Source organism: Corvus brachyrhynchos, unplaced genomic scaffold (genome assembly GCF_000691975.1).
Source record: "Corvus brachyrhynchos isolate BGI_N302 unplaced genomic scaffold, ASM69197v1 scaffold103, whole genome shotgun sequence".
In the NCBI taxonomy this organism is placed as follows: domain Eukaryota; kingdom Metazoa; phylum Chordata; class Aves; order Passeriformes; family Corvidae; genus Corvus; species Corvus brachyrhynchos.
Window position 1 is genome coordinate 272704 of NW_008237436.1, and position 12708 is coordinate 285411.

At 42.7% G+C, this 12708-nt stretch overlaps 1 protein-coding gene and 1 long non-coding RNA gene across 2 annotated transcripts in view; both read left to right on the plus strand.

Moving 5' to 3' along the window:
* Positions 1-6492, plus strand: part of MRPS31 (mitochondrial ribosomal protein S31) — a 20038-nt gene extending 13546 nt beyond the window's left edge. The window contains exons 6-7 of the mRNA XM_008631409.2: positions 627-770; positions 5729-6492. Coding sequence (XP_008629631.1) covers positions 627-770; positions 5729-5940 — 356 coding nt within the window. The 3' untranslated portion in view covers positions 5941-6492. The remainder of the gene's footprint in view (positions 1-626; positions 771-5728) is intronic.
* Positions 6493-12407: 5915 nt separating this feature from the next.
* The window catches only part of LOC108445980, a 2195-nt gene continuing 1894 nt past the window's right edge, over positions 12408-12708 (plus strand). The window contains exon 1 of the long non-coding RNA XR_001861076.1: positions 12408-12573. This is a non-coding gene — a long non-coding RNA (uncharacterized LOC108445980). The remainder of the gene's footprint in view (positions 12574-12708) is intronic.

A 12708-nucleotide genomic window follows, 5' to 3' on the forward strand; every position in this document is an offset into this window, starting at 1 on the left:
CTGGGCTCGTGACCAGTTCTCCTGGGTGGAGGGACAGGAACTCCTTAAGAAGAGTAACTGCTGCAATATGAGTGCACTTTGATTTAAAAAAAAAATATATATATACACTTTAGGAAAGGTGCATCCCTAAAGGAGCTGTTTGACTTTGTGAAAAGAATAGGAAATCATGATTTCTCGAGCCCGAGAGACAAAAACTGGGATGCTAAGAGAGTTGGGGAAGGAATTGCCGTCACTTGTAGATTTGTTTCCCTGGAGGAGAATAGTTGTGAAGAACCTGAAAACTCCTGTAGAAGTAAGATTCCTTTAGCACAGTGCACCAGTCGAGTTCAGAATTTGTTGTATCCACAGTTTTTAAAAGACAAAACTGAAGAATGATTGTGGAAAAATTAAATTATTGCTTTATGTGAAAGACTTAAAAATAAATATTCCCCTAGGACCTCAGAATTTAATGAACTTTCTTGTCAACAGAGAATTCTCATTTGAGAAAGGTGATGCTGGTATCTAAGGTAGAAAAATTTGCACAGCTGATAGTACTAGTCTCTGTAAAGATTGATGTTAATGGACTTTATTTTAGCTAGTGAAAAGTCTTTGGTGCCTTACAGATCTTTATAAAATTTCTTTTTTAGTGTCTTCACCAACAATTTGGGATCTGGAGTTTGCAAAGGAGGTTGCAGCAGTAACTGCACAGCCTCCCCGAAATGGTTTTGAGGAGATGATCCAGTGGACAAAAGAAGGAATACTGTGGGAGTTCCCAATTGACAATGAAGTTGGTATGTGCACTGTGAGCTTTTATTATCTGTCTCAATTTATCTTTTCTGAAAATTAGAGCATGTTTGACCTTTGACTGTTTTAACCCAATGTTTCAGCTATGAGTCATGCTTTTGATACTAAACAAATATAACTTCCCGACTGTCCTAGATCAGAGATGCTTCAGATGAACTCATTCTGGCACTCTTCAGGTGAAATCTTGCAGGTGGTTTGGCTGATCTGAGGACTAGCTGCTGCCAAAAAGGGGACAACTCCCTCCCACCCTACCCCCCTGATATGTTTAACACCAAAAGGCTGTTCAAGTCTCTTACATAATACCTTTTACTCTGCAATTTCTTTAAATTAAGCTCCTAGCAGAAGTTGGGGAATCTTAAAACTCCTGTGCGTGTTTTATAATGCTGATTCTGTTCTTTGGTGTGGCTCTTGGGCCAAGTGTCTAGCCAGATCCCAACCAGCTATCTGCCAGTTCCATATCTGGGCAGGCCAAGTGTTAAACAGTTGTTTGCTCCTTTTGTTCTGTCTGTTTCATAAGGATAAACAGTCACAATATTCACTCACTCTGGGCATCTATGTTAATTAGGCATCTTTGTGCACAGTATTTTCTTTTATTACCATTAAAAAAAAAAGCTCCGTGTGAAGTTATGCCAGCAGAGAGAGAGAGTGAATGTTAAGGAAGTGAAGAACAACTACACAAAGTGTGCAGTATAGGAAAGGGGACTTCATAACTTCAGGGAGAGCTTGGCTGTGGGTTTTAGGGTTTTTTTTTAAGGCTTTAAAGACATCAAACAGAACTGCTTTGTAATGATTCAGTCACTGAAAGCAAAACAGGTTAATATCTGAAGCTGAGAGTCTTTGAAAATCTGTCCTATACTGAGTTGCAAATTGAATAATGTGCTTCATTGTTTCTTAATGTTTATTCTCATCCTATTTGGCAGTTTCTTCACCGAACTTAATCACTGCTCCCAGGATTGATCTGTTCCATCATGTAGTAATCCAAGTATACTCTAGTCATGTTTTTGCAAGCTTAAAACCACTGTGGCCAATGGTTTTTGTGTTGTTGTAATGTGGCTGGAACCCTGCTGTCTGGGGCCATCAGTTGACAAAGTGTCTTTGGCGGGCAATGGTTTCCCTGTTGCAGCCGTGCGGCTGGAACCGCGCTGTCTGGGATGGGGCGGGGAATGGACAAAGAGTCTTTACATATAGTTGAAACAAGAATCTTCATTGATTTGTCCACAAAGACTAGTCATGTGGAAAATTCCAGTGGAGCCTTCCAAAACCTGTCACCTCTCAGGGCGAAATACCAAGTCAGTAAATGCTGTCCTATCAGACTGCCAGCCACAGGCTGTTAACCACGTCAGGTGTGTCAAAGCACAGTTAAAAGCTCGAGAACCTCACTCCGGGTATATCAACATGCTGTAATTTCAGTGTCTTTGCAAAAGAAAGATGCCCCTTTCTGCTGTTAATTTTGCAGTTTTGGAGCAGCCATTTCCCTCAATAGGAGGACGTTACTTCACCTTGTTCTGTATCCAGAAATGTGTGATTATTCTTCTATGCCACAAGCATGTGGCTTTAAAAATATAAGTGCAATTAAATTTTCTGTTGAGGAAGCGTGTATACTCAACTTCTAGCATTATGAAAGCTTTTGAAGTTTTGAACTAAATATAAAAAAGAAAGACAACCTCTTATAACTCTTTTTCTTGGCTCCAGAGCATCTCTGGTGTTCTCATTAGAGTGCTTCACCGAGGCATTGTGCTGTGCTTTGTGGTACCAGGGCGAGGTCATGGTTTTTGAAATTATTTTGGTGTGAACATCTGAAGATCTGGCTAGACATGCTGGCTTGCTACAGTGGCCAGCAGCAGTCTTCCCCCTTCCCCCCTCCCCCCACCTTACTGCCCTGTTGTTTGCTCTTACCTGCATGTCCTTTCCCTTGTCCAATGCAGTTGAAGTCACTGTTAAGCAGAAAATTACCTTTTTTTAACTCTCCATCTCTCCAGCCTCTAATTAATTTTTACCAGATTAGCAAACCATTAGTATGGCTTGCATAACATTGTTCTCACTCCTTCTTCTTTCTGCTTGCCTGTCCTGCTTCTAAGTAGCTTTAATGCTGCTCTATGATTGCTGTGGCAAAAAATTGGCCTCATTTATTATTTCTGTGCATTTATGCTGTAATTTCTCAAAAAGCTAAAAAGGGCAGTGCAGATTGTAGGTGCTAATTTGCTTTAGCACCTCATTATGAGTAGCAAATGCTTTTGGTGGGCCAGAGATTGTTACTGCACAAGTGATAGAAGGGTCTCAGAAAATGAATTCCTGAGTTGCCTCTGATGGCTTCTGCAGGCAAAAGTTCACCAAGTCCTGTCTAGTTGCTGTTTAGCTGAGCTGCTGTTCCCAGCAGAGAAATATTGGATCATCTTGCCAAGAAGGCTGTCAAAGTTACACAACCATTGTGTCGGGGTTTCTTCAGAAACTCTGGGTCTGTTCTAGGGACCTACTGTAGAGTATGATTGATGTAATTCTAAAAATCCTAAAAGGATAGAATACTTTGTGTTGAAAGGGACCTTTAAAGATAATTTAGTTCAAACCCTCTGCCATGGACAGGAACATTTTTTCACTAGATCAGAATACTCAGTCATCTTTATAACATGTTAGCAGCACTCCCTGTGTTTGGATTGACAAACACATCTGTGTTTGCATTGACATCTTTAAGACGAAGTTGGTCATGTCTTGGAAGGATTAGTGTTTTAGTGAGAGAAATTTCCTAGACTTTCTGTTTTGTAGTATGTGGGGGATTGGAAATAGGATATTGAGAGTGGGTGTCTTCGTGTTTTGAGGTTGAAAAAGAAAATCCTCCACTTTAGACTGCTACCACGCATGTTCTTTCAAATTAAGTTTCTGAGGATAGTGCAAGAGAGGCTGAGGGACAGGCTTGCAGCAGGAGTCAGGGCTTGCTAGGGGTGAGGGGAGTCATTATCTCATCTAATCTGTTCCCACCAGAGGTTTCAGCCACTGATGCTTTGGGCAGTTGTGGTGTCCTTTTTTGTGATGCATAATTTACTTTTTTGAGGACTAAAATATGTGGTCTAACTGAAATATTTGGACTTAACACTTCGTCCCCAAACCATGTACAGTCTTTGGCAAAAGGGAGAGCAGAATACATAATGTAATATTTCCTTCTGACCTGCATTTTTGTGAGTTTTATTGTTTATTTTTTTATTGTTTATTTAACCCAAAGTTGCTTATTTGGGGTTAAAGATGAAAATTGGTGAAATTATTTATTAGACACAATCTCCTGATACCCTGTAACTGTCCCCAGAAGAAGAGCATCCAGAAGGCCAAATTTTACTGTCAGCATTATTCAGATTCTTTCAGTAGTGAGTTTGTTTGGTTTAGTTCTCTTGGATTTTTGAGACTAGTGAAAGTATGGAAATCTGGAAAGGTTGTTAGTTTGAAAAAGCGACCAGTAGCATCCAGGTACAGTAAGATTCTACCTCCCCTTGGTGGGGGAAAGGCAGCATGGGTGGCATAGTGAAAGGATCATCACTGCTTCTTGTCCGTGGACGTAGTTTTCCAAGTACAGCAGACCCACGCTTTCTGAAGCTGACATTACCTGGTGTTTTTTATCATAACTTTCAACATAAAGGGACAAGGAGAGGGCTTCTGAAGAAGGAAACATTCTTTCTTCAAGAACGACGGAGATGAATGTGGTGTGCAACTGGTATTGATGCACTCATGTATTTCTACGAAAAATACAGGTATTTCTCAGCTCCTTCAGATATTGCAGTACCTAAAGTTTAAAGCAGGAAAAAAGTAATACAGACTTAACAAATACAATCTGAGTGACTTCTCCATCCCAGAGATGTGCACTGTTTCTTCTGAAACTGTAGAAACTCTACTATAAAGAAGGAAGCCTAGGACTTATGTGGCTTAATTACCTCAACTTTAATACTCCTGATTTAATTTTATCAAGTAATATAGAAAAACATAACTAGCTAGCTTAGAAAAACATGTATACTCATGTGTATGGGATAGACTTCTCATTTTTGTCATCTGGAAGTGGTGCAATATTTTTCTCTAATAACAGATTTTTATTTAAGGGTGAAAGCAATTTGGGATCAAATAAAAATTTTCATGTATATATAACTGAAGAAAAATCTTTCATTACAAATCCCAGATTGCCTTTTGTTTTTTCCCCTCAAAATTAGGAATGGCAAAAGCAGCCTTTTTTCTCTATGAAGGAATTTGTGTTCTGAGTCTATCTCTACCATCATAGTATGAACAACAGCAAAAAAATCCACAGGACAACAAACAAAAGTTTACCCTATCTCCAATAATCCCTTGTCCCATGTCCTGTGGAGGCTTTTGAATGCATCATCTTTGGTGATGGCTATGACTGTAAAGCAGCTGGTGATACACACAACACTTTCACATCATCATACACTCACATATTCAGAAAATGTCAGAAAAACAAATATCTGTGCCCATTTGATAGCAATAGAATGTTAAAAGTATGACTTGGAATGGACATTAAGTGTTTGTTAGCTGTTCAGTATTTGATACTTTATGAGGTTGCCTCATTTGTTCAAGACTAGCTTGTATTCTTTAATCCTCTGCAGAATTTAGGCAATCAGTGTTCTCTTTGAAAATTTACTAAGAAAGTGCCTGCAATCTAAAAGGTGGTACCAATGATGAATCAAAATTTTTAAGTATTGAACAAACTGGATTTTAGCAAGAAGATTGATTTTTGGTTAGAATTATTCCTCCTACTTCCACCCCAGCATCAGCTTTTATCAAGATTACCAGCCAGAAAGTTGATTTAAATATTACATATTCTTAGAAATGTGAGCAGAACCATTAATGTTACTTATTTAAGATTATTTGCAAACTATATTATTTTTTACTTTGTTAAACTTGCTGCTGTACTATGATAACAACTTTGTCTTTTTTTCCTTCATCTTTCTGTTAGGGATGGAGGATGATGCTGAATTTCATGAACATATCTTTCTGGAGAAACACCTCGAAGGCTTTCCCAATGAAGGACCTATCCGCCACTTCATGGAACTAGTCATCTGTGGGCTTTCAAAAAACCCATACCTAAGTGTTAAGCAGAAGGTTGAACATATTGAGTGGTTTCAGAAGTATTTCGAGGAAAAGAAGGAACTTCTTCAAGAGATTTGAGACTTGGGAAAGTGCTGACCCTTGAAATGAAGAATTGTTATGTCAAAATGGATGATTACTTATGGATGGAAATACTGTCAGTGCATAGTGATCATGTGGCCTGAAAGTTGTATTTTAAACAATAAATGGAAAGGTCATCTTTTCTTATGTGTGTTTCCATGTGTGTGTAAGTACTGCAAAAGAAGGAACTGAAAAGCGTGGCTTTTGTAGAATGTGCATTTAAAATTTAATTTATCAGAACCGTTGTCTTTTAGATTTGAAACTACTCTTTGGACAATACAAAATCCTAGGTCTAAATTCCACTTCCTACACCCTTCACAGTTGGACTGTATTTTGACAGGTTGGATCATCTTTCCCACTCTAGAAAACTTGAAATGCTTTCATTTTGCTAATTCCTGAACCACACTGGTATTGGGATGGTGTTAATCCTTTCTCCCCTCCTTTCACTAACTATATTTATTGGTTAATTTTAAAGTTTTTGGTAATGACAGAGTGATTGGAATGATATGCTTTTTGGTTCTTGTGTTTAATTAAAGGCTGTTGTATTCCTGAGATTTGTGCACAGCATAACACTGGTGAGTTACAGAAAATAACAAGGGAGTGATGTTCCTTAGGGCTCGCTATTGGGACTGGTGCCACCAATAATGGCTTTAAACTCTCAGAGGGATGGTTGTCATTAGATGTTAGGGAGAAATTCTTTGCTGTGAGGATGGTGAGGCACTGAAACAAGTTGCCCAGAGAAGGTGTGGATGCTCCATCCCTGGAAGTGTTCAAGGCCAGATTGGATGGGGCTGGGAGCAGCCTGGTCTGGTGAAAAATGTCCCTACCTATGGAAGAGGGGTTGGAATTAGATAATCTCTAAGGTCCCTTTTAACCTAAACCATTCTATGATTCTGAAGTCTCTCCTGCCATCCATACATCCATTCTGAAGCTTTTGACTAACTTCCCATCAGTATTGTTTAATTTTAAAAAGGGTCTGAATGTCAAATAAGCCATAAGTGCTGTTTCACTAGAGCAAGCAGTTTTATGATGACTCAGCTTGGAACTGGGACCTTACCTCCTGCATCTGCAGGGCTAGAAAGAGGATTTGAACGTTCCTGACAAGGAGAGTTGTTGCCTGCAGATTACATGATGCCGCTGCTATTTTCTGTCTAGTTCTGTGATGCTGCTGAAGCAACTTCATCTTTCCTAGATAATCCTTTATTCCAATTAAATGTGTATGGTCATTTATATCTACTGAACTATTGCAGTGTATTTTACTTCAGTTACCTTTTGCTAAATTTTCATCCAGAACTACTCACTTGTAGTCCAAGATTCCGAATGACCATCTTGCTGCTGAAATTTACAGAGCATTTCCAGCCCTTCGTGTTATTCCTTGTTCTCCCCAAACACATTAGCAACTATTGGCACTATAAATACACTCATGTCTCTTTCTCACATTTCCTTGTAACTCAAACAGGAAGGAGGATGAATACAGAATTTGGTATAGAATGAAGATAAAACACTGGCCTTGTATGCAAATTGATTTTAAATGAGAATTACATGAAAGCAAATGAAAAACGAAGAGTCGGCCTTTTTCTATGAGTTGGAATATTGTTGCTGTGTTCTGCTCATCTCCAGGACGTGAGTTTGCCCTTCTGGCAAAGGAAAAGACTTGGGCTGTGGAAAGGAAAAGCAACTTTTTGACTTTCTGACTGTAAGAACAGCAAGATTCAAGTTTTGCAGAATTTTTAGAGGCTTCCTTGCTTTGGAATGGAGAGAGTGAGAATTATATCAAAATATCTCCATTTGGTACTACGATAGTTTTAATTTTTGGTTCAATGCCCAGATATGTTTTGCTTAAAAAATACCATTCTTCCCAAATTTCTACCAAACTGTAACGCACAGCCTGCGTTCTGCTGTTTTCAAGCCTTTTCTAAAACAGGGTACAGTGACTCTGAAGTCAGTGCAGGATTTTAGAAATAGCTCCTCTTGTGTATTTGCCTGTAGTCTGTGTTTTGATTTGAAAGACAGGACACTCACAAGCTCGGCTCTTGCTGGAAGAGGTTCAGGAGTACATGGAAGTACTGAATTTCACTGCACTGGGAGCGAGGTGAATGTTACCGTTTAAACAGATTCATTAGGAGGTCAGTACTTGGGTAAGCTCTTAACAAGAGCTCTTGATGGTTAGGATCTTTGGAAAGCTGTAGTAATTCCTACTTAGGTGCTTAAATATAGATTTGAGAGTTAATACTAGGCAACAGGATTTGAATAATCAGACCTGGCTGCACATATGTATGGATGCTTCTGGGACTGCTCAAGGCACATTACGAGAGCCCAAGTGACAGGACTTTAATGTGTGACGTTTTTTGGGGTGTACACTGCTTGGTAGTAGGCTTTGCTACCTTCTCAAGCATTGCTTACAGATTAGTCACTTTCAAGCACAAAAATCCCCCCATTTCTTTTGGAGCCCAAAGGATAAAAGCTGTCTGCTGTTCACAGTGGAGCCGGTGCTGCAGCAAGTGATTCCCACTCTGGAGTCATCTGGACTTTTCTTAGGATGGCCAGTTTTCCCCCCTCTTGTAACTGGTTAGGTGGTGCTACGTGGTAACTTAATGGGCTCAGCATTAGTGTCTGTCTGAGGTAAAATAGCATTTGTTATTTTCTGCACTATTCCGTTCCCATCTTCATGCAGGAAGCTGAGGTCTTGTAATGCGCTGCTAATGCTGTGCCTCCCTGACACCCACACAGGAAAGTTGTCTGGCTTTGGCGGGGGGCTGGGGTTGATGCTGCCCTGAGAAGAGCAAGAAGATGGAGCAGACTGCCCAGAGCCGTAATTGTGGGGAACGTTGTTCATGTGCAGCTTTGGGGTGACAGTTCTTCCTCTGAGGCAACTACACTGGGTGCGTAGCAGAAGGAGGATTTCTTGTTGATGGAGATGGCTGAGTTACTGGGAAGTTGCAGGCGAAGATTTAAGAGGTTCATTGCTGGAGACAGTGGTGGTGATTAGCGCTGTGAGTGATGGTCTTGGCTGCTACACCGTGAAGAAGTCTCTTCCCCCACCTTCTATTATGTCTAAGTAGTCTCCATCTTCCATCTGTCTGGTGCTACCACAGTGGTTCCAGAGGGTCTCTGGCCATCTTGGAGGAGATGGAGCATTTGGTCCCTAGATGGTATTAAGAAAAAGCTGGAGGAACAATTGTATGGTTGGATTGAGAGATTGTCTGTCCTGGGATTTCAGCTCTAGGTGTTAACCCCTGCTAAGCAATTTCACTGCAGGATTACTGTGGTCTGTGCCTAACAGGAAGCTTGTACTCCTTGAACACCTACCCAAGCACTGGAAGAAAGTAGGCAGTGGCTTAATTTAACCCTTTGGACTTGGCAGAGGGGCCAAAATGAATGGGGTGAATATGGACGAAAATCTTGCACAGGTTCCTAAGCTGCAGGCAGTTTTTGCTTGAACTGTGTATTTTTAGATGAAGAGGAACATTAAAGGAGTCCTTGAGTGCTATTTAAGTCCATTTTTTTCAGCACTTACAGAGGTAATAAAATTTCAGCATGAAAATAGCTCCTCATCAGAAGCTTGTGCTTTGAGAAGCCTGAAGCATCATGGCAGTTACTTAAGAATGGCCACAGTATTGCTTTCAGCGAGGATTCGAGAGTAAATAGTCTTGGTTTAGTTGGGCTTGTGAGGATCACTTAAAATTATGTTTGTGGGCCAAGAGCAATGACTTCTGAGGCTGCAGGGCCTGGTTTTCACTGCAGACACAGCTGCAGCTGCTTTGGAAAGTCCAGCTGCGTCTACGGTAGTGCCCAGCAGGACATGGCGAAGGTGTAAATCCCACCCTGCCCAGTGGCTGTGGCATTTTGGTCTCAGGATCTCCACAAGATGTCAGTGTAGATTTATTGGATTAGATATAAAAATCCTTGTGCTGTTCCCTCCAATAGATTAAAGCAAAAACTGTTCTAGAGCTGCACAATAGGTTTGATTGTGCTCTGGAGTGTGTTGCCTGTGGAAGATCGAGCTGGCGAGCGCTGGCGTCCAGGGAGGAGTGAGTTTCACCCTGAAATGGGAGCAGAGCTCTTGGCTGAAATGGGCAATGCTTTGCTCACTTCAGGGTGCCCTTATTCCCTTAGGGACAAGCTGCAGATGCACTCCTGCAATTAAGTGCTCTATATTTTACTCGAAGAAGAGCTGGAAGCTTGAAGAAAAACTAGAAGGGCCATCCTGGGTAGCAGGAAGGATGTGAGGATGGTTGGATCAAGTAATGTACTGGAGAAGTGTAACTGCGGGTTGTGTGGTATCCAAAGCTTACTTGGTTTCTTTACACACAAAAAGTGGACTTGCAATGTCCAATGAGCTGTGATCCTGCAAAGAAACTGGGACATAGCATCTAGCTGAAGGGAGTTCCCCTTGACCTTTTAACTCTTCTGCATAGCAGTCCCTGTCTGTCAGAGAAACTTTTTAATGCCCATCGAGGTGAATTCAGATGGATGTCAGCAACAGAGGAGTTTTTCCATGCAAGAAGATTCTCTGAAGTGCTGGCAGTGGGCAGTTCTGGGTGGAGATGTGACTGAAGCCCGGGTATGGCCGCATGTGAGAGGGAGCTTCCCCAGCCAGGCTGGGCTTCTCCATGCCCCTGCACTGCCCAGTCTTTCCGGGCAAAAGACTTGCCCTGCCCTGGGAGCTGCTGGGCCAGCTGAGGTTCCCCTGGAATGTCAGCTCCCAGCCGCTGCGGCCACGGCAAGAGGCAGCATGGCCAGCAGCCATGGGGGTGTTTGAGAGCCAGCTCTCCTCTCTTCTCCCTTGCAGTGCCTGGTATTTATCCCCGTTTTCCCAATAAAAGCCAAATGCAATGCAGCCCCCCCGCCTCTCCTTGCAGCTGGGGCTGCGGTCCCCGCCCCACAGCGCCGGGCTGGCGTGGGTGGCCCCGCTGCCACCGCGGAGCTCGGGAGCCGCCGGGCGATGATTCATTGTGGTCCCGGGCGCTGCACCCTGTCACCCGCGAGGGAGGGAGCGAAAGGTGACGGTGTTTGTCAGCGGTGGCAGAAATAGCCACGTTTCAGATTTCACTGGGGAAGTGGGGAGGCAGGGAGGGAGATCAAGACCAGTGCGGTTCTCAGCCCTGTTCCCAGGCTGCCTCGTAGCCAGCTGGTGGGGAAAGCAGTGCCTCATCTTCCATGTGGGCAAGCTTCGCCCACCTAAATCTGGGGGGGATCCCAGACACTCCTAGCATTTGCATTGTGCAGATCAGGTACAGATGGGATGCAAACTCCCTCTCCCCTTGGCCTGTCCTCTCAGTTCACCCTGGGGCAGCTGAGATGACTTTCTGGGGTCAAGAGATTCTCGAGGAGGCACTCGTGATTTCTTGCCCTCTATGCCACTGCACCTGTGGGGCTCCACTTGACCCACTTGGCTTCACTGGAGAATTATTCTTATTTTCTCGCTGGCTAAGGGATTTTGCCTGCTCAACGGCTGGACTCTGTCCACCCCTTGCCCCTGGCTGGGATGGGCTCCTGGGCTGCCCAGGATGCTCTGCAAAGCTGGGCAGTTTTCAAAGATGAGATAATCTTATCTTTGAAGATAATTTTTAAATAGAATGGATCCTGCTGCTCAGCACCACAGCAGCCACACTGGATAAAGTAAAAAGTGCGAACAAAACAGCCACTGAGATTTAAGGGCAAAGCTGTGATCTTGTTCCTCAGGATGGTGATTACCCCCTGAAATCAATGGGATTGCTCAAGCAAGTTGCCATTTTAAACCTGACAAGGCTTTAGTCTGAACTCACCCTAAGACTGTCTGGTGGGGAGATATTTGCTTAGCACTTTCCAGTGGGAAGAATGGAACTGGAGACATACCAACAGCTGCTCCTAAAAACCTCCCAGTCTCTCAGACCAGTGCTTATTCCATTATATATATATTAGACATGGTAGCAGTGAATGCAAAATTATTTTGTAAAGCTGGATTTAAAACCCCACAAGTTATAAGATGAAAAGTGGGAAAATAAAAGGAAAAGATGGAACATAAAATGTAAGGCATGTTTCAAACTTAGCCTAATTTTAAGTTGAAAATTAACATTTCTCCAATGTTGCTCTCAGTGTGACCAGCTCAAAAGGCCCTGTTATCATAAAGCTTAATACCCTGGGAAACACTGTTCTAATGAAATTATTGGAAGTTACTTTTCCCCCCTCTCTCTCCTGAAAACAACTTAATATTGCTATTTTTTGAGAAAGGTTGTTTTAGGACAGTCACAAGATATCCAGGCCTCAGTGTGGCAGTGCTATAGCAGATTGGCAGTGATACTGAGCAGCAGTATCCAGGCGTGGATTGTGCTGGTGTCATGAGGGTGTAAATCTGAGTTTCCGATTGCTTCAAAATTAGGAGCAGCTGCCAGGCGCGTGAAAGGTTGCTTGCCTCAATTCAGGGCTGTGGTCAGACTGGTTCCTCTGTCACTGCAAGCCGTGGGACTTACTCACCGGAGTGGCAGAGAGGGATGGAGGCTGCCTAAAGCCGCTCAAGACACCCTCGTGGCTGGTGGGGCTGCCACGTGTCCTGCTGAGATGCAGTGGGGAGAAGAGGGTCTTCTCAAGGCTCTGCAGTGGCCAGCTGTCTGCTTCCCTCTCTTCCAGACCTGAAACATTTCCTGCTCCTTGGTAAGTGCCTTCTGCAGGTGCTTTAAAAGCCACTGTTGAGTTTCCCAGCTTCTATTCTCCCCCTCCACAGAGAAAGGACCCTAATTTGATGGGTCTTTGCAAATGTGAGAAATGAAGCTAAGACTCCTTTCCCTA